The sequence below is a fragment of the Capricornis sumatraensis genome, chromosome 3 (assembly GCF_032405125.1).
Source record: "Capricornis sumatraensis isolate serow.1 chromosome 3, serow.2, whole genome shotgun sequence".
In the NCBI taxonomy this organism is placed as follows: domain Eukaryota; kingdom Metazoa; phylum Chordata; class Mammalia; order Artiodactyla; family Bovidae; genus Capricornis; species Capricornis sumatraensis.
Window position 1 is genome coordinate 24,001,860 of NC_091071.1, and position 21,137 is coordinate 24,022,996.

Consider the following 21,137-nt stretch of genomic DNA (forward strand, 5'->3'; position numbering starts at 1 on the left):
AATAGGAAAAGGAGTATGTCAAGGCTGTATATTGTCATCCTGTTTATTTAACTTCTATGCAGAGTACATTATGAGAAACGCTGGACTGGAAGAAACACAAGCTGGAATAAAGATTGCTGGGAGAAATATCAATAAGATATGCAGATGACACCACCCTTATGGCAGAAAGTGAAGAGGAGCTAAAAGGCCTCTTGGGGAAAGTGAAAGAGGAGAGTCAAAAAGTTGGCTTAAAGCTCAACATTCAGAAAACTAAGATCATGGCATTCAGTCCCATCACTTCATGGGAAATAGATGGGGAAACAGTGGAAATAGTGTCAGACTTTTTTTGGGGGGGGGCTCCAAAATCACTGCAGATGGTGACTGCAGCCATGAAATTAAAAGACGCTTACTCCTTAGAAGGAGAGTTATGACAAACCTAGATACATATTTAATAGCAGAGACAATACTTTGCCGACTAAGGTCCGTCTAGTCAAGGCTATGGTTTTTCCAGTGGTCATGTATTGATGTGAGAGTTGGACTGTGAAGAAGGCTGAGCACCAAAGAACTGATGCTTTTGAAGTGTGGTGTTGGAGAAGACTCTTGAGAGTCCCTTGGACTGCAAGGAGATCCAAGCAGTCCATTCTAAAGGAGATCAGCACTGGGTATTCTTTGGAAGGAATGATCCTAAAGCTGAAACTCCAGTACTTTGGCCACCTCATGCGAAGAGTTGGCTCACTGGAAAAGACTCTGATGCTGGGAGAGATTGGGGGCAGGAGGAGAAGGGGATGACAGAGGATGAGATGACTGGATGGCATCACTGACACGGTGGACATGAGCCTGAGTGAACTCCAGGAGTTGGTAATGGACAGGGACGCCTGGCGTGCTGTGATTCAAGGGGTTGCAAAGAGTCAGACACAACTGAGCGACTGAAATGAACTGAACTGAACTACTCCTTGGAAGGGAAGTTATGACCAACCTAGATAGCATATTCAAAAACAGAGACATTACTTTGCCAACAAATGTCCGTCTAGTCAAGGCTATGGTTTTTCCTGTGGTTATGTATGGATGTGAGAGTTGGACTATGAAGAAAGCAGAGTGCTGAAGAATTGATGCTTTTGAACTGTGATGTTGGAGGAGACTCTTGAGAGTCCCTTGGACTGCAAGGAGATCCAACCAGTCCATTCTGAAGGAGATCAGCCCTGGGATTTCTTTAGAGGCAATGATGCTGACGCTGAAACTCCAGTACTTTGGCCACCTCATGCAAAGAGTTGACTCATTGGAACAGACTCTGATGCTATGAGGGATTGGGGGCAGGAGGAGACGGGGATGACAGAGGATGAGATGTCTGGATGGCATCACCGACTCGATGGACACGAGTATGAGTAGACTCTGGGAGTTGGTCATGGACAGGAAGGCTTGGTGTGCTGTGACTCATTGGGTCACAAAGAGTTGGTCATGACTGAGCGACTAAACTGAATTGAACTGAAAGCAAAAGTAATTTAAGCTGCATAGAAAGAACTTCGTTGTGGCTGGGAATTACCATAGAATATGTCCCATCCTCAAGATGATTGCTACTTTCACCCACAGCCAGCTCTGTAGAGAAATTAGATCTTAGCCAAATGGAATCAAATTTTGAGTGGTGAGTGGGAATTTAATATATTAGCTACATTTATTTATATTTCCATCTTTTGAAACTATGTTTTTCTTATTGTAGCTCTTCTATTAAGTAATTTCTATGAAATCTAATTTTCTGATGCCATAGGCTCATAGATATGACATTTAAGTTTTTGAGGGTTTTTGCATTAAAACATTTTTCTAGTTCTAATAATAAAATTAACATGGCAAGCAGGATCAACTGAAACGATCAAGATCTCTGGTTATAATTTCATGACAATCTTAGCACACAGTTTTCTGACTCCACTGATGAGATTGATGTAGAGTGAAAGAAAAGCCTAAATTTGAGATTCGAGATATAGAAATTCTGAGATCTCAGTTCATCTTATTAATCCAATTACAGATCCCTGTTTAATGAATTTGAAAAGTAATTTGCTACTGACAAAAACAGGCTCTTGGAATGTGGACAGCATCAAAGAAAATTACTAACATTCCAAAGGACAAGATACAGATCAGTCTTGCGAAAAAATGCATATAAACGTCACGCTAAGCACTCAAGCTAGTAGAGACACTGCTCAAAACACTGAAGAGGTTTTGTGATCCCTTGTTATCTACGACAGAAATGTTCGACCACGGGTCACTGGATACCCAGCTTGCTAAGCAATGTTCCCTCTTGCCCGCTTCCCAACTCTGTTTCTCAGAAGTACCACATGGTAACCTATTTATTTCAAGAGAACTGAATTTGAGATCAGAAAAATCTCAAGGCCTGGTCATGTCATTTCCAGAGAGAAAGGACTCTTCTTACCCAGCATCCATCTTGGCCTTTAATCCTAGGCTTGAGTGGGAGTGTTCCGCCATCTTAGGAAGGCCACTAGTTCCACTGGTGAAGTAGATGGCAGCTGCTTCTTGGCTCCCAGTCTCCACAAAGCAATGGGTAGTAGATGCTTTCCTGACAACAGTGACACAGATTGTCACCTAATAAGATCTGCCCTGGACCCCAGATGTCTTGGTGACTCATGCCTTCCCATCTCCCCTCATACTGGAGAGGCAAGTCAGCTGACCCACTCTAGAAAGGAGGCTTATGAGTGGATAAGATTGTGAGACTTTGAGTCAGTCAGACGGGTTTGAACACCACTCAAGTTTGATACTTTCTTAACTATGTCACTCTAGATTATTTATTTAACTTCTCAGAGTCTCATTTTCCATATCTGAGATATAGGATCAATATAACACCCATCTCAGAGTTATTGAGAAAGTTAACTTTAACACAAAGGAAATGGCAACTTGCTTTGAGAATTCAGTGAATGTTAATTTGCTTGTTGTTGGAAGCCACAGCATGACAGCAGGTGCATAGGAGATGCTCAATTAGTGTAAATTCTCCCAATCTTCCCTCTTCTATTCCCTAGAAGCATTTACTCCTCTTTGGAGTCTCTCAAAACTGCTGTTATGTTGTCTATTTCCCTGACAGTTATATTAAAGACTATAACATTAGAAAGAAAAAGCTTACACTCTCCCTAGGAATTTCCTAAGGTATTGTCTCTAGTGTGGAGATTTCAGATATATGAAAGGGAGACTCATTCTTCTGGCCAATCATGTTATAGACTGCTGGCAGCCTCACTTAGGGATGCAAAAGATGGGAAACGAGTCTATAAACTCTGTGTATCATCCATCTCCTGTGTTTTACCACATACCCTCTTAGCTTTACCTCTTATTCGACACAGTCAAAAGCTCCAGGTGAGTTCCAACCAACTTGCTGTTGCTTCTACTGCGAGCCACGGTGAGGTGAGGTACTCTGTGCCTCTGGCCTTCATTCTCTGTCACCACCATGGCATGGGACTCTGAGCCTATCCTGCACGCATGTATGTGCAGCCCAGAGTGTGGGGTAAATAACATCTCTGGGCAGCCCTCTATGAATGGAGGTTAAGTGCTGATGGGTCAAAGTTTGTCAGTCCTTTGGTAGACAATCCTGAGAGGCATTCTGTGTGTTCCTCAAAAGGTCCCTGCAGGCCAAGGCCCACTTATGCTGTGCAGTGACTCAATAATACAGATAATAAACTCTGTATTAACTCTTACTTCTTTCCTGCTTAACTCTCCCACATCTTACACACTGCTCCTCAGACTTCCCAAATAAAGAATCTGCACATAAGTGCAGGTTTCCATCTTTGGTAAAAGCTCAGGCTAAGACAGGTTGATGGGTTTCCCTGGTGCCTCAGTGGTAAAGAATCCACTTGCCAATGCAGGAGATGTGGGTTCTCCTGGGAAGATCCCCTGGAGAAGGAAATGGCAACCCACTCCTGTGTTTTTGCCTGGGAAATCCAATGGACAGAGGAACCTGATGGGCTATAGTCCATGGGGTCACAAAAGAACTGGACAAAACTTAGTGACTAAACAACAGGACACATAGATACTCACCACAGTAGTGTCTTGAAGTCCAGCCACCCATCCCGGCTTTTCTCAGACACCAGTAGTTTCATTTTCAGAGAAGGGCACTCAGGTGCCACAGTGTCCACTATCTCAGCCACCTCATCCCCAGCCACAATGGCCCTGGCATTAGACACCTGCAGCCTATAGAGAATGTCTTTGGCTTTCATCTGGATGGTCCCGGGCATGAAGACAAGGCCTAGAAAAAGTCAAATGGCTTAGAGAGAGAACTGGAAGGGATGGTTGATTTCTCCCCTAGAAAATTTTAATATGAACAGCCAGTGGGGAGAAGCTGGGTTAGGGGAGGTAGGGGTGGTGATAACCAATGGGGAGTATCAATAATAAAGGAACTGGGGACTAGAGACTGATTTAAACGCAGATGTCCCTGGAGTTGTCAGAGCTGTAAGGAGTCTACTGAGACTGAGAGAAACCCAATTGCCTGATGTTACACCATTGGTAGTCTAAGGCCACTAACACACACACACACACTGCCCTATAGAAGTTTGCTATATCCAAACAATCATATATAGTAACTAAAATACTAGAGCCTTAAAAGAACTTGGAATTGTCCATGCAATACCACGGTGCTCAAGGTCCTGACTTTCTCAAGCATGGGACACTGAATTTTCTTTGGGAAGAGCACTCCTAGGTTTTTGTTTTCTATCTTGATGAGACTTTTATGACTTTGCTTTATTCTTCTGGATAATAATTAGACTGTTTCTCACCTTTCATAAAGCTGCTTTCACATGCTCTTCCTGGTTATCAGTTTCCACCTCTGGCTTACTCTTTCCCACTCTCAACACTTCAGGATCCACACTGCAGACCTGTTACCACCTCAACTGTCCCTCCATCTCCCGCTCTGAGTTCTCCTTCCCTTCAGACCGTTATCTGTCAGTGTGTCAGTTTGTGTCACTTTTCTCTCACGGCCTGCTCACTCCTCCCATGGGCTACCTGCTTCTATAGCTGTGTTCAGATTCCTCTGATAACTCTTACTTTTTTTTTTTTTTTTTACCACAATCACATTTTCCTCCTTACTGATGAGAATGCTTGTTGTGTGTGAAGGCCAGGAAAGATAAGTTGTAAATGAAGGATACTGGTGTTTCTTGAGGCTCTTCCACTTCTCATCTCTTATATCTAAAAATTGATAATTCTTAAATTTCTGTCTGCATCTCAGATGTTATGCCCTTAAATCCCAGCTATTCACTTCTCATTCCTTCCTTTTTATCCTTATATTAAAAAAATTGAGATATAATTGACATACAAGAATTTATTTATTTGAAGTATACAGTTTAATGATTTGATATACCTATATACTATAAATGAATACCACAGTAAATAAATAATAAAAATGAATAATTAATAAATACTATCTTATGTCACCTATCACTATACATGATTACACTTATTTTTTAAATTGTGATGAGAATGTTTAGAATCTACTCTCTACAATACATATTGTTAACTATAGTGATCGTGTTTTATATTATATACCTAGGACACGTTTATCTTATAATTAGAACTTCTCCCCGCTTCTTGAACATTACTTGGGTACCCCTAACTCAACAACTCCCAACTTGAACTTGTCATCTTTCCCTGATACCCCATAGCTGCTTCTCACTGTGAAAAAGACCACTGCATCCACCCAGTTGCCTGAGTGACTCTGACTTCTCCATCTACACGACTTCTTCCTCTACCTTATGTCATTCATCAAAAAAATCTTGCAATCAGTTTTCTCAAATCCAACCACTTAACTCCATTTCTATCTCCCCATCCAAATTGAAATCGCTATCATTCTTTGTCTCCTATTTGAATTCCCCAACCCTATTCTTTCCCTCCTTCATCCCATTCTCCATGTTCCATCCAGAGTCACCATCTATATTTAGAAAATAGTCATGTCATGCAATCAGTTTATGGTTACCATTCCTTACTGCATAAGGACCCAGTACCCTTCCCTTGCCATGGCTTACAAGGTTCTGCCAGTTTAGCACCTGTCTATCTCTCCAGACCCATTTGCCTTTACTTTCTTTTTGCCGCCTGGGCTGCAGGCACACAAGTCATCATTCCAGGTTCTTTCATAATTTTCAGGCTTCCCTCCTCTCTACTGTTTCCTCTGCTTGGAGCACTCCTCCTCTCTTCCTCCTTTCCTGGTCAAATATTACTTGTCCTTCAGCTCTCAGACTAAATACTACTTCTACTAAGACTTCTGTAAACCTCTCAGATTAGTCTGTTTGGGTCTCCTGTTACAGCAAAGATCGGCAATTTTTTTCTGCAAAAGGCCAAGCAAATATCAAATATCTTCGGCTTTATGTGCCAGAGGCTCTCTGTCCAAACTATGTTAGTCTGTTATTATAGTTCAAAAGCAATCACAGATAATATACAAACAGGGCATGACTGGGTTCTAACAAAACTTCTTATTTATAAAAACAAGCTGTGGGCTGGATTTGCTCTATAGGTCATAGTTTGACAAACATTATGTATAGGTTCTTATAGAACCTCATGCCACTTATCAAAACTGTGATTTAATAATTGTATATGCAATTAATAATTAAAGCAGCTGTCTTTCTCCAGAGACTTGTGAGTCCCATACATAGACTCTGTTTCGTTTACTCTGTATTAGCAACCTCTTAGCATAGTGCTTAGGGCATTGATTGCTTAAATAAATGGAAGAAGAGTGATGTCTCTATATGACGAGGGACCACATGATAGGTGGAGGGGGCATCTTTTGGGAGGAATGATTGCAGTTTCTTTCACAAGGGAGACGGTGCCCAGCTCAGGTGGTCAATCACCAACCTGCTCGCATGCAGCCAAGGATCACCAGCCACCACTCAGGCACTCGGGGCAGCACCACTGTCACACGGTCCCCACGCTGCAGACCACATGGCCCTGAGAAGACGTTGGCTGTTTGTTGACTGAGTTCACTCAGTTGGCTGAAGTTCCACATTACCTCATCCCCATTGCCATTCACCCACCACAGGGCTGGGCCAGGGGGTCGCTTGCCAGCCTGAAGAAAGAGAAGGTCTAATGATTAAGGTGGGCTGGTACACAAGCATGTAAAATAAATTCCCATCTTGGAACTGCTGCAGTGGTGCTTAATAAGCTTTTTGATCCCAGGACTCCTATACACTCTTAAGAAGTATTACAATCCTAAAGAGCTTTATTTATAAGTGCTTTAATAATATCTCTCAATGTTTGTTAGAAATTAAACTGAGAAATTGTATACATGTGTGAATAGATCCATTATTGTTGTTGTTGTTGTTGCTCAGTCGCTAAGTCAAGTCCAACTCTTTGTGACCCCATGGACTGCAGCAAGCCAGGCTTCCCTGTCCTTCACTATCTCCTGGAGTTTGCTCAAAGTCATGTCCAGAGTTGGTGATGCCATCCAACCATCTCATCTGCTGTCATCCCCTTCTCCCTCTGCCCTCAATCTTTCCCTGTATCAAGATCTTTCCCAGTGAATTGGCTCTTCGCATTCAGTGGCCAAAGTATTGGAGCTTCAGCTGTTAAATATAACAGTAATAAGTCCATCATATATTAACACAAATAAGATATGTTTTATTGAAGAAGTAAGTATACTTTCTAAAACAAACAAAATATAATGAGAAGAGTGGCATCATTTTATATTTTTGCAAATCTTTTTAATATCTTCCTTAATAGAAGACATTTGGATTTCTTTATTTTTATGTATTTACTTCGTTGTAGCCTCTGGAATATGACACAGTATTCTTATGAGAGAATGAGAATTAAAAAAGCAAATATTATCTTAGATTTATTTATCTATCTCTATGTGTTTGTTTATTTTTTATTGTGGTAAAATATGCTGTGCTTAGTTGCTCAGTCATGTCCAACTCTTGCAACCTCATAGACTGTAGCCTGCCAGGCTCTTCTGTCCATGGGGATTCTCCAGGCAAGAATACTAGAGTGAGTTGCCATGTCCTTCTCCAGGGGATCTTCCCGACCCAGGAATCCAACCAGGGTCTTCTACATTGCAGGTGGATTCTTTACCAACTGAGCTACCAGGGAAGCCCATGGTAAAATATACATAACATAAAATTTACCATTTTAGCCATTTTTAAAGTACACAATTTGGTGGCATGCATTTATTATATTGCTGTGTCATCACAACCATCATTTGTCTCCAGAACTTTTTCATTGTCTAAAACTGAATCTGTGTATTCATTATACAATGACTCCCCAGTCCCTCATTTCCCAAGTCCCTGGTAGCTACTATTCTACTTTTTGTCTCTGAATTTGATTTATCTGCTGCTGCTGCTGCTGCTGCTGCTGCTCTTAAGTCGCTTCAGTCATGTCCAACTCTACGCAACCCCATAGACGGCAGCCCACCAGGCTCCCTCGTCCCTGGGATTCTCCAGGCAAGAACACTGGAGTGGGTTGCCATTTGATTGCTCTAGGTACCTCATATAAATGGAATTGCACAATATTTTCCTTCTGTATCTGGCTTAGTTCACTTAATGTTCATGTATGGTGTATCATATATCAGAATTTCATTCTTTTTAAAAAAATGTTGTGTAAATATGCCAATTTTATTTATCCACTAGTCCATTGATAGACATTGGATTGTTCCTACATTTTGGCTACTGTGAATACTACTACTATGAACATGGGTGTATAAATATCTCTTCAAAACCCTGCTTCTGGTTCTTTAGGGTACATACACAACAATGGAAAAACTGGATTATACAGTAACTCTATTTTTAATTTTTTGAGGAAATATATTGTTTCCACAATGGTTGGACCATTTTACATTCCCACCAGTGTTGCACAAGAGTTTCAATTTGTCTTAGTTTTGTTTCGAATTGTTTTCATTTTACATATTCCCCTGGGAAAAGTCTCAGGAATCCTCAGGGTCTCCATATCACAGTTTGAAAGCACTAATGTCAAGCCAAAGAGAAAATTTGTTTGTAATTGTATTAGATATTTCAAAATTCCTCTTTATAAGGGTTGACTCTTTTTGCACTTTGATCAGTACCTGTGTCTATTTCCTCATAGCTTTGTCAACAGAGTATGTTGACAAAATTTTTATATAACTAGTAGGTAAGATATATTATTTCAGTGAAGTTTTCTTTTGTGTAACTATTACTATGAGTGAGGTTGAGCATTTTTTCTTATATTTAAGGGCCTTGTGAGTTCACTTTTCTGTGAACTGTTTTTATATATTTGCCCATATCTATTTTTGATTACATCTTTTTATTCTTGATTTCTAGGAGCTCTTTTTGCATTAAAGCTATTAACTCTTGGCTCTTTTATGAATTGCACATCTTTACTCTGATTGTCATTATTTTAAAATTTTGCTGACAGTGTGTTTTTCAATGGAAATTTGTTGTTTTTGAAATGTACATATATTTAGTAAATTACTTATTTTATGAATTCAAGATTTTGAGTCATGGTAGTAAAGACCTCCTTCATTATTCTAAAGAAGGATAACTTCAAAAGAAAAGCCAGAAATCTAAATTTTTATCTGAAAAATTTCAACTTTAAAATGTTTACCAATTTTTTGTTTTGTTTTGTTTTGTTTAGAGAGCCCTGCACCATGGGCCATGTTTAGCCTAGAGGCCTGGCATTTGCCATTTCTGTACTACAGTTATGTCATGGTGTTGAGACATCACAACATCACAACTATGATTCCCTTTGATCATCATTCTTTTAAGCCCATGCTAACAGAACCACCTCTTCAGCTACCCTAGCCAGGATGAATCCTTTCATCTTCCATAAAGGTACACTGAACTCAGGTAAAGTCAATCACAGTGTCAGCAATGAATGGAGCAGAATTCTGGAAGTCCAGGCTAGGAAAGAAAATTTAGGAATTTTCGCATTATTCTCTTCTCTGATGTCTCATGTTGGAATCCTTTTGACACTCCCAGCCTAATAATCATTCTACTTGTGTATGCCTAATGACAAGGATACATAGCTTTCTGAGAAGACCCACTCAGTCTTTGGTTGATGCTGATTTAACAAGAGAATGCTGATTTTTCTTTTATTAAATACAAATTTACTTCCTCTATGACTCCAACTCGCTAGTCCTTGTTTCACCCTGGTCACAAGAGAGAATGTGGAGTATGTTCAGGTCGGCTGTGTGTTCAAGCTGTCTGAGGTGTGGTGGCTCCCAGATTGCTCCACCATGCAGTTTCCTGAGCCCTTCTTTCTGCCAAGCTCATGTTCTCTTGTTCCTACCCTATGTACCTTAATGGAAGATGAACATCTTGTTCACAGCTCATTATAGTGCCTGACACATAATAAGTACTCAACAAACACTTCTTGAATGAATGGATGGACTAGTGAACTCAGCCAAATTTTCCAACTGTGTGCCTCTTTTCCACCCCATTACCTTCTCCATGCCAGCCCAGTGATCTATCACATCAGTAGCAAAATTAAATTTGGCAGGAACTTCCTGGTGTCCCCACTGCAGGGATGCCAGTTGCCTAGTATGAATGCGAATAGTGTGATTGGACATCTGAGACCTCCATAGGATGCAAAGTGCCTGGAGTTGCCGCCGCCAATACATGTTCAAACCTATGAAGGAAGGAAAAGACAGAGGTGAGTCTTTCTGTACTGTCAGCAGTTGCTTAAGGAGCCCCATTCCAACCTTACAGGGTTCTTCCAGAAATTAATTTGCTGTGATTATGAGTGAACCAGAAGTCAGCATCTATCTCAGTCACCTTCTGATGTACCATTCTCCAAAAACACAGCACCTGCTTTAAATCCTATTTTTCCAGCACCTCTGACAATTTTGTGAACACTGAATTCCACATAACAAATCCTTTTGTGCTTAAGACACAGCAGTGTGGTAGATTGGATTGTTATTACCAGCAACTCCGTGTGCATTCTGGAGAAGAGTGTGTATGCACCTCTCGTTGACTTTGGCTTGTCCATAGGATATGCTTTGGAGAATGAGATATGAGTGGATGTGCTTGTGTACTTGGTCAGAGACTCTTGCATTTATGCCCTCTGCCATGAAAATGGCTTCCCTGGTGGCTCAGATGGTAAAGAGTCCTCCTGCCAATGCCATGAGAACAGCATATCCCAAGTGAGCCTACCTCCAGCCTGGGTCCCAGAACGCATGTGGACTTGAGCTGAGCCTAGTATAGCCACAGATAATTTCCAGACTCACAGGAAAATATTTTTGGATATGAGCATCTGAGATGTTCAGGATGGTTGCTATCATGGCAAAAACTGACTAATACAAGCAGCATTTGTTTTCTTTAACTGATACTTGACTGAGATATCTTGAGTACTGCATATTCAGCACACAGGACCTCACAAACAGAATCACTTTAGAAATTTTAACTGTTGCGATTTTCATTTCTGTCTCTGCATTGGCTCTAGGAAAAGTAGTTCAAAAGCTACTGGTCTCTGATTTCCAACATGCGCACCTTGATGAGGGCTGCAGAATTTAAGTGTAATGACCTTTGACGCAAGGAATCCAGCCAGTAGTTCCTCCAGCTGGTCAGATTCCCACTTCCTGTTGTTTGGGCAGTAGCAGTCAGAATACTTAAGGTCTCTTAAAGACCTTCCTCTCTTATTTTCTAAAAGAACAAAAAGTGAAGTTTTCCTTACCAGCTCCTAGGCAGGAAATTTTTTTTGCCTTTCTACCTGCTGATTCCTCTCTCTTTCCATACCTGGCTCATTCTCATTCTTCCGGCCTCACCTCCTCTTAGAGGCCTCCTTCCCTGACTACCACCCAATTTCCATCCCATTTTGACCACCCTTCTCCCAGCCACCCCAGTCCTTCCCTTTTGCTGTGCTAAATGCTCCCTTTTCTTTGCCCACTGCTGCCTCCTCACTAAGACCTGGCAGACCTTTCTTGGTCCCTAGAAATTGCAGACTGCTTTTCCTGGTGGATTGTCATTCTACTCACCAGTCGTGACTTCTAAAGATTGGATAGCGCCATCATGAAGCATGACTCCATCTATTCATTCCTCACAGCCTGCTCACCTGCCAAGTCCTTTCAAGGAAGTCTCTCTGGAGATCTCTTGGTCTACTCCCTCCTGAACAGACAGCACCAGAAACCCTGTCGCCTTGGAGGATGGCACAGCTAATCAGGCAGATAGCTCGAGAATCCCTACAGCCTTCAAAGAGGGCACAACTAATCATTAACTGAGGCTAACTCGAGATAACACCAGTCCTCCTAGTTATGTTTATGGATTTCACAGTCCTACAGCCTTGGAGCCAGCCAGGAACTAGTCTTTCAATCCAGGAGATCAAAAGGAGATTTATGCACAAAACTGACAGCAGGTTCATGCTCCAACATGAACAGGAACTCCTGACAGGAAGGCAGGAACAGAACTCACACAGAGTTGATGTACATCCTGTCCTCTCATTTCCTTTAGCCCTTTCCTTCACCTGATTTTCCTCTTATTCTTGGTCCCTGTTAATGATTCCTCTTCATCTCCTTTATTCACACTTGGTGCATGATTCTATCCGCTATCATAGCTTGAAACCCAATTGCCTCGCTGATGACCATTCATGTGTCTCCAGCCTAGATCTCTCTCCTGCACACTAATCAGCTTGACCTCTCTCCTCAGATGTCTAACAGGCCTGCCAAACATGCTTTGTTCAGAGCTGAGCACCTCATCTTCTCTGTCTCAGTGAAGTATCCCTCTCTGCCTGCCACCTTGTACATCTCAGTGAATGTTAGTGCTTATGCAGCTGTGTTTGAGTCAGAGGGTCAGAAAAACAAAGACCTTTCCAGATCATTGAGTAGATAATATAAAAACTCAGAATGGAACAGTAACTTGCTTAAAGCTCTGCAGAAAATCAGTCTCAGACACAGGTCTGGAACCCTAAACTCAAACACACTCAAGCTGCTGACTCACAGTGAATACTCAGGGCCCGAGATTAGACCTGGAAAACAGGAGGCTCTGAGATGCTGAGACAGTCTGTTTTCCAGGAATACCCTCCAAAGGAAAAGTATCTCCAGCCACCTTGGCTTCTGTATCTTCTCAGATCTTCCCTGATGCCACAGAGCTTTCTCACCTGCTCTCCTGTATCCTATGCCCACTCAGTTATTTCTCCAATGTGCTGGCTACCAGCCACCCATCTACTAAAAGAGCCCTATGACAGGCAGGGATGGGAGTTCCCTAAACACAGATGTCTCTGTTGGAGGCTAACAGGCCAGGGGCAAGACTAGGCTGCCAGTTACCTTGGAATGCTGAGGTCACAAGTGACAGAGACCCAAATCAGGGGATAACTAGGGGAGCCAGAGGGGCTTAAATACCTGCAAAGCCAGGGTATAGGGTCTGGGGAGCATTGTGTGCTGTGCTTAGTTGCTTAGTCATGTCCAACTCTTTACCACCTTACAGACTATAGCCCACCAGGCTCCCCTGTCCATAGGGATTCTCCAGGCAAGAATGCTGGAGTACGTTGTCATGCCCTCTTCCAGGGGATCTTCCCAACATAGGGATCAAACCCCGGTCTCCCACATTGAAGGCAGATTCTTTACTCTCTGAGACACCAGGGGAATGTTAAAGAAATCAAATAGAAGTAGTCTCATTCAGGCTTCAGAGGCAAAACAGCAGAGCAGGCCTCTGACCTTGCTTGTGATGTACCTGGCCACGGCCCTGACTACTGCGGTGGGTGTCAGCCATACCTGCTGTGAGTGTCAGAAGAGAGGCACAATAGAGAGATAGGAAGTGGATCATGCAATTTGTTAAGTTCCTGGTGGAGGTCTGGACAACCATTCCCTGGATTTAGCAACATTCCAAGATTTACAGACCAAAACAAACAGCATTAACATGAAACTAGAGCTGCAATTTGCTCACAGATTGATGATGATACCAGTTTGCATCCTGGGATTAGATGTGGGAAACAAGAACTACAGTCTTTGAGATCTCACCCAGGGAGGAGACACGCTGCCTGGGACCTTTGCTCAACTGGGATTCCAGATGTGTTGTGACATGGGGTTTCCCAGTGCTGTTTGAGTCTGAACGTTGGCAAAACCCAATTTGCTGATATGTCCTCTGCTGTTTCTGTTTCTCTTTTCTTTTAATGCTAGTAATATTGAAAGTAAGCTAAATAAGTCTCTAATAAATATTGGTTTTATTTATTTGTCTATAACAAATGGCTTATTTTGTTACCAAATTCTTTGAACCCGAGATAATTGTGAAAACTTTTAGCAAAACAGGGAGAGAAGAGGAGATATACCTTGAGAGGATACCCAAAGCAATTTGCTTTTCTCTGGGAAAGCCTAGAAATAATTCACGTAGAAAAACCTGCTAATATAGAGAAGCAACTGTGTCCTGGGAAGAGATACCCTTTCTGGAAAAATTCATAGAATTGCACCACCTAGCCCTCAACCCCAGTCCTGAAAGTGTCAACCCTTTCTTAAATACCCTGCAAAAATTATTTCTGAATGTCTCAGCATCACAGTCATGAGACTCAGTTCTCTTCCAGGAATTCTCCTCATTGTATGCCCTAAATCCCTCTTGCTGTCACTGCTCTGTGCCCTCTTACTACCTACCAACAGAGAGGTTTCAGAGCACCAAGACCCTGAGGACAGCTGTGCATGTCCTTCTCTTCTTTCCAGTCACTCCCTTTATTTTGACTTATTTGCTATAAAAAGTAGGAAAATACTTGGAGTGGAGACCTGGATCTTGCAGAGTAGGACGCCTGAGTTGCTGTCGCTACTAAGGCTCTGTAAAGAAATAGGTGAATCTGCTTAGAAAGGGAGATAAGGCTTTCTGAAGGAATTTGATGGCAAGACATAAGGATTACCTTGTCATCAGTGCTGGAAGTCTCCAGAGAATGTCAGGCTCTCTCTAGCCACCCAGAGTCTCAAGATGATCAGCTATTTCTCCTGTTGTCGTCTCTCCTTTTAAAGGCTCCCCACTCTGTCTTGAGTGTCCATCAGAGACATCGAGGCCTCTCACCTCTGCCTCACTTACTTCCGAGCACTGGGAAGGGGATGCAGACTTCACTGTAGTCCCAGTCCATTCCTGCTCACTGCTGTTTTCAGTGCCTCAAATGCCTCTCTTCCTGCGACCAGATTCGTGCTTTCTTCTGTACCAGTCAACCTTTCTTCTGTGTACAAATACTCTTTGGCTCTCTATCTCCAGTGGTTGGCAATCTCTTCATTCATGACTAAACACTAAGATTCAAGATTAGGGATCAGGGGCCTAAAGTATGTCTAGATTTGAATTTGGGCTCCTCCATTCCTGAGCTGTGTGCTCTTGAATAAATCATGTTACCCTTGCCTCACCACAAGATTCAGTCTTCTCATCTGAAAACTGGGGATAAGGCTAAAGTACCTCCAAGGATTGAACTTGATAATGTACATCAAGCACCTAGCACATGACCATGTTTACAAAACTTCTAGTATCAGAAATTGCTAGCCTGGGCTTCTTCTGGAGAGGAGAGCTAGTCTGATTTGAAATAGGTCTAAGTGGGCCTTTAAAAAAATATATATTCAAATTTGAGTTTTTATTTAAAAGTTCCAATAGCTAGAAAATGAACCAAGTGCATAGCACATAGTATGCACTTAGTAAATCACAATGGGAGTGATTTGAAGGGGTCTTTAAATTCACACAGCAGCCTGGGCAGGGGACCTGGGTGTGTTAACTTTCCTGCTGAACACATGGATGCAGCACAATTGAAGAATGAGAGTCGTGATCCTGGGAACAGCGATGGTTGTTGTTCAGTCCCTGAGTCATATCTGCCCCTTTTTGATCTCATGGATTGCAGCATGCCACACTTCTCTGTCCTTCACTATCTCCCAAAGTTTGCTCAAACTCATGCCCATTGAATTGGTGATGCCATCCAACCATCTCATCCTCTGTCATCCCCTTCTCTTCTTGCCTTCAATCTTTCCCAGAATCAGGGTCTTTTCCAATGAGTCAGCTCTTCACATCAGGTGGCCAAAGTATTGGAGCTTCAGCTTCAGCACCAGTCCTTCCAATGAATATCTGGGGTTGATCTCCTTTAGAATTGACTGGTTTGATCTCCCTGAAGTCCAAGGGACTCTCAAGAGTCTTCTCTAGCACCACAGTTCAAAAGTATCAATTTTTTGATGCTCAGCCTTCTTTTATGGTCCAACTCTCATATCTGTACATGACAACTGGAAAAACCATTGCTTTGACTATATGAACTTTTATCAGTAAAGTAATATCTCTGCTTTTTAATATTCTGTCTAGTTTTGTCATAGCTTTTCTTCTAAGGAGCAAGCATCTTTTAATTTCATGGCTGTGGTCACCATCTGCAGTGATTTTGGAGGCTAAGAAAATAAAATTTGTCACTATTTCCACTTTTCTCCCTTTTATTTGCCATGAAATAATGGGACTGGATGCCATGATTTTAGTTTTTTGAATGTTGAGTCTTAAGCCAGCTTTTTAACTCTTTTTCACCCTCATCAAGAGGCTCTTTATTTCCTCTTCACTTTTTGCCATTAGAGATGTGCCATTGGTGTGTTTGATGTTATTGATATTTCTGCTGGCAATCCTGATTCCAGCTCGAGCTTCCTCCAGCTTGGCAGTTCACTTGATGTACTCTGCCTCAAGTTAAAACAAACAGGGTGATAATATACCTTAATGTACTCCTTTTCCTATTATGAATCAGTCCATTGTTCTATGCCTGGTTCTAACTGCTGCTTCTTGACCTGCATACAGATTTCTCAGGAACTGTAAGAAAAGTCATTTGTCTTCCCAGAAATGGAGGCAAAAGGGCCTTCAGGGTCATTTGGTTTAGACTTTTGTGAAACCAAATTACCCAAGATAAGCCATTCAAACCCTGTCTTCCCTGGAAACATCTGTCCCTGTCAATTAATCAACAAATATTTATTAACTGCTGCTCTCAGATGGACACAGAGTAACCTAGCCAGATCTCTCCCAGTGTGGATGTGAAACAACTAATAACATGTAAAATGATTAGGTTTATTTTAAATACTGTTAAAGGTAGGTCAGAGGTCAGATAGGCCACAGGTCTACTCAGCACTACCAATGATTTCCAATTTCATGCAGAAGAAATGTCAGTGTTTACTACACCATTCATCAGGAAACCCTGCCCCTCTGCCTGATGATTAAATTAAAGGGCCTTTGCTCAGCTCACAAAGAGGCAATCTGACCCTGCCCATTTGTGAATGCAGAAAATGAGAAATTAACACATCCCCTCCCCAGTGCTAACTAAGCAGTGAAATATTTTGCAAAATAAATGGCCTTTCCATTTTCTCATTGCTTCTCCCTCTCTGATTCTATGAAAGAAATTGACATCCAGACCCCAGTGAAATGGTTATTTTGGGACACTAGTCTGCCATCTTCTCAGTCAGCCAGGTTTCTGAATAGTTGGTATGAAACCATTCACCTCAGACTGGTACTTGAACCCATGTACCAGGATGCAAACCTGGTCAAAATCCAGCTTGGGACTCTAACCCATGTAGCTGGTCTTGAACCCAGCCAAAACCCATGGTCTTCCAACCGAGCTTACTTACCTGATTTCAGGACTTAATGACGCATAGGTTGTTGGTGTCTCATTGCAGAAGAAATTCAGTGAGAGACAAAGTGATAAGTAAGAAGTGGATTTATTTAGAGAGAAACACTCCATAGCCATGGGTCAGGAAGATTCCCCTGGAGAAGGGAATGGCAACCCAATCCAGTATTCTTGCCAGGAGAAGTCCATGGACATAGGAGCCTGGAGAGCTACAGTTCACATGGTCGCCAAGAGTTGAATACGAATGAGTGACTAACACTTCCACTTCCGTACGCCATAGACAGAGTATGGGCCATCTCAAAGGGCAAGAGTGGCCTTGAAATATGGTCTGGTTAGCTTTTATTCGCTGGGTAATTTCATAGGCTAAAGAGTAGGAGGATTATTCCAACTACTTCAGGGAAGGGACAGAAATTTCCAGGAATTTGGCCACCCACCACTCATTTTTTGGTCTTTGATAGTCGACCTTGGAAGTGTCACTGTGCCTGGAGGTGTGCCATTGAGCTTTCTGATGTGTTACAATGAGCTTGATAACTGAGGCTCAAGGTCAACGAGTGTGTACTGAGGCTCAAGTTCTTTATCTGCCATTTTAGACCCATTTGGTCCTAATTGGTTTATTTCCTATCCTCAAGCTACATTTAAAGTTTGTGCTCTGCTCCTTTCTCTCCTGTTTCATTTCCACCTCAGAGATTTTACTCTCATATTCTTATGGGAAGTAGAAGGGTGATGGTCCATCTGCTTCAAGGCAGAGTAGGGGCATTGATCTTACTTGTGATAGGTTACATTGAACAGTGTCGAATTTGTGCTCTGAGAAGGAGAAAATTTCACTTTGGTATCAAAGACACAGCTTCAGTCACTCAGAGATTTGTGTGGCAAAAATTTTATTAAAGTGAGAAGGGATAGAGAAAGCTTCTGAGAAACATCAGCAGGGGGCAGAAAGAGTGCCCCCCTCGCTAGTCTTAGCAAGGCCTTATATACTTTTTCAATTGGTTAGATAGATCAAAAAAAAAAAAAAAATCTCAAGGTTGTAAAGGTCTTACCAGATCCACTTCCACAACATACATCTTAAGATAACAAGATTAGCCAAAAGGACAGGTTTCCTGTTAAGAAGGAGAAACACGTCCTTGAGCTAGATGCATTGTTGTTATACAATCATTAGTAGATAGCTTAAGGAAAACACACCCTTGAACAAGATGTAGTTTTGCTGTGTAATCACTCAGTTAATTTCAGTTGCTCAGTAATGTCCGACTCTGGGACCCCATGAACTGCAGCACGCCAGGTCTCCCTGTCCATCACCAACTCCTGGAGTCTACCCAAACTCACGTCAATTATGTTGGTGATGCCATCCAACCAGCTCATCCTCTGTCGTCCCCTTCTTCTCCTGCCCTTAATCTTTCCCAGCATCAGGGTCTTTTCAAATGAGTCAGCTCTCCACATCAGGTGACCAAAGTATTGGAGTTTCAGCTTCAGCATCAGTCCTTCCAATGAACACTCAGGACTGATCTCCTTTAGGATGGACTGGTTGGGTCTCCTTGCAGTCCAAGGGACTCTCAAGGGTCTTCTCCAACACCACAGTTCAAAAGCATCAATTCTTCTGTGCTCAGTTTTCTTTATAGTCCAACTCCAACATCCATACATGACTACTGGAAAAACCATATCCTTGACTAGATGGACCTTTGTTAGCAAAGTAATGTCTCTGCTTTCTAATATGCTGTCCAGGTTGGTCATAACTTTCCTTCCAAGGAGCAAGCATCTTTTAATTTCATGGCTGCAATCACCATCTGTAGTGATTTTGGACGATCAGGATCATGTTATACATAATCATTTATAATTTTGGTGGTTGTAACCAAGTTTCATTATCAATTACACTATAACAGATACTTCAGTTCAGTTCAGTCGCTCAGTCATGTCCAACTCTTTCGGACCCCATGAATCGCAGCTCGCCAGGCCTCCCTGTCCATCACCATCTCTCGGAGTTCACTCAGACTCACGTCCATTGAGTCTGTGATGCCATCCAGCTATCTCATCCTCGGTCGTCCCCTTCTCCCCCTGCCCCCAATCCCTCCCAGCATCAGAGTCTTTTCCAATGAGTCAACTCTTTGCATGAGGTGGACAAAGTACTGAAGCTTCAGCTTTAGCAGCATTCCTTCCAACTCCTTCCAGAGTTGATCTCCTTCAGAATGGACTGGCTGAATCTCCTTGCAGTCCAAGGGACTCTCAAGAGTCTTCTCCAACACCACAGCTCAAAAGCATCAATTCTTCGGCGCTCAGCCTTCTTCACAGTCCAACTCTCACATCCATACATGTCTACTGGAAAAACCATAGCCTTGACTAGACGGACCTTAGTCGGCAAAGTAATGTCTCTGCTTTTGAATATGCTATCTAGGTTGCTCATAACTTTTCTTCCAAGGAGTAAGCGTCTCTTAATTTCATGGCTGCAGTCACCATCTACAGTGATTTTGGAGCCCCCCAAAATAAACTCTGACACTGTTTCTACTTTATCCCCATCTATTTTCCATGCAGTGATGGGACCGGATGCCATGATCTTAGTTTTCTGAATGTTGAGCTTTAAGCCAACTTTTTCACTCTCCTCTGTCACGTTGATCAAGAGGTTTTTTAGCTCCTCTTCACTTTCTGCCATAAGGGTGGTGTCATCTGCATATCTGAGGTTATTGATATTTCTCCTGGCAATCTTGATTTCAGCTTATGTTTCTTCCAGTCCAGGGTTTCTCATGATGTACTCTGCATATAAGTTAAATAAGCAGGGTGACAATATACAGCCTTGACATACTCCTTTTCCTGTTTAAAACCAGTCTGTTGTTCCATGTCCAGTTCTAACTGTTGCTTCCTGACCTGCATACAGATTTCTCAAGAGGTAGGTCAGGTGGTCTTCTATTCCCATCTCTTTCAGAATTTTCCACAGTTTCTTGTGATCCACACAGTCAAAGGCTTTGACATAGTCAATAAAGCAGAAATAGATGTTTTTCTGGAACTCTCTTGCTTTTTCCATGATCCAGCAGATGTTGGCAATCTGGTTCCTCTATCTTTTCTAAAACCAGCTTGAACATCAGGGAGTTCACGGTTCACGTATTGCTGAAGCCTGGCATGGAGAATTTTGAGCATTACTTTACTAGCGTGTGAGATGAGTTCAATTGTGCGGTAGTTTGAGCATTCTTTGGTATTGCCTTTCTTTGGGATTGGGATGAAAACTGACTTTTTCCAGTCCTGTGGCCACTGCTGAGTTTTCCAAATTTGCTGGCATATTGAGTGCAGCACTTTCACAGCATCATCTTTCAGGATTTGAAATAGCTCTACTGGAATTCCATCACCTCCACTAGCTTTGTTCATAGTGATGCTTTCTAAGGCCCAATTGACTTCACAGTCCAGGATGTCTGGCTCTAGATGAGTGATCACATCATCATGAGTATCTGGGTCGTGAAGTGCCGGGGTCCAGCCCCGGTGGATCCAGGGAATTCGAAGGGTGGACGGCGTTGGCGTGGAAAGACTTGTTTATTTATTGATATAAGATTAGATTAAGAAACTCTAGTGTAGTAGGAAGATTAAGTGGAGGAAGAGGGCTGAATAGCTTGGGTTACACGGAAGGCCAATAAAATTCCAGACAAGGAATTTGCACCATCTACATTGGGCCACCAGCGCCCGCTTGAATATCTAAGGGTGCCTCACCTTAGGCTCCC

At 42.2% G+C, this 21,137-nt stretch overlaps 1 protein-coding gene across 4 annotated transcripts in view; it reads right to left on the minus strand.

The window, feature by feature from the left end:
• Positions 1-12,079, minus strand: part of LOC138076027 (acyl-coenzyme A synthetase ACSM2B, mitochondrial-like) — a 53,928-nt gene extending 41,849 nt beyond the window's left edge. For 2 of the 4 annotated variants that reach the window (XM_068968199.1, XM_068968196.1), the window contains exons 1-5: positions 11,888-12,047; positions 10,358-10,542; positions 6,805-7,015; positions 4,006-4,213; positions 2,399-2,542 (exon numbers count right to left, since the gene is read on the minus strand). In XM_068968199.1, coding sequence (XP_068824300.1) covers positions 2,399-2,542; positions 4,006-4,213; positions 6,805-7,015; positions 10,358-10,542; positions 11,888-11,930 — 791 coding nt within the window. In that variant the 5' untranslated portion in view covers positions 11,931-12,047. Of the gene's footprint in view, positions 1-2,398; positions 2,543-4,005; positions 4,214-6,804; positions 7,016-10,357; positions 10,543-11,402; positions 11,497-11,887 lie in introns of those variants that run through there. The other 2 variants (XM_068968197.1, XM_068968198.1) reach the window with 2 other exon arrangements.
• Positions 12,080-21,137: the final 9,058 nt, after the last annotated feature.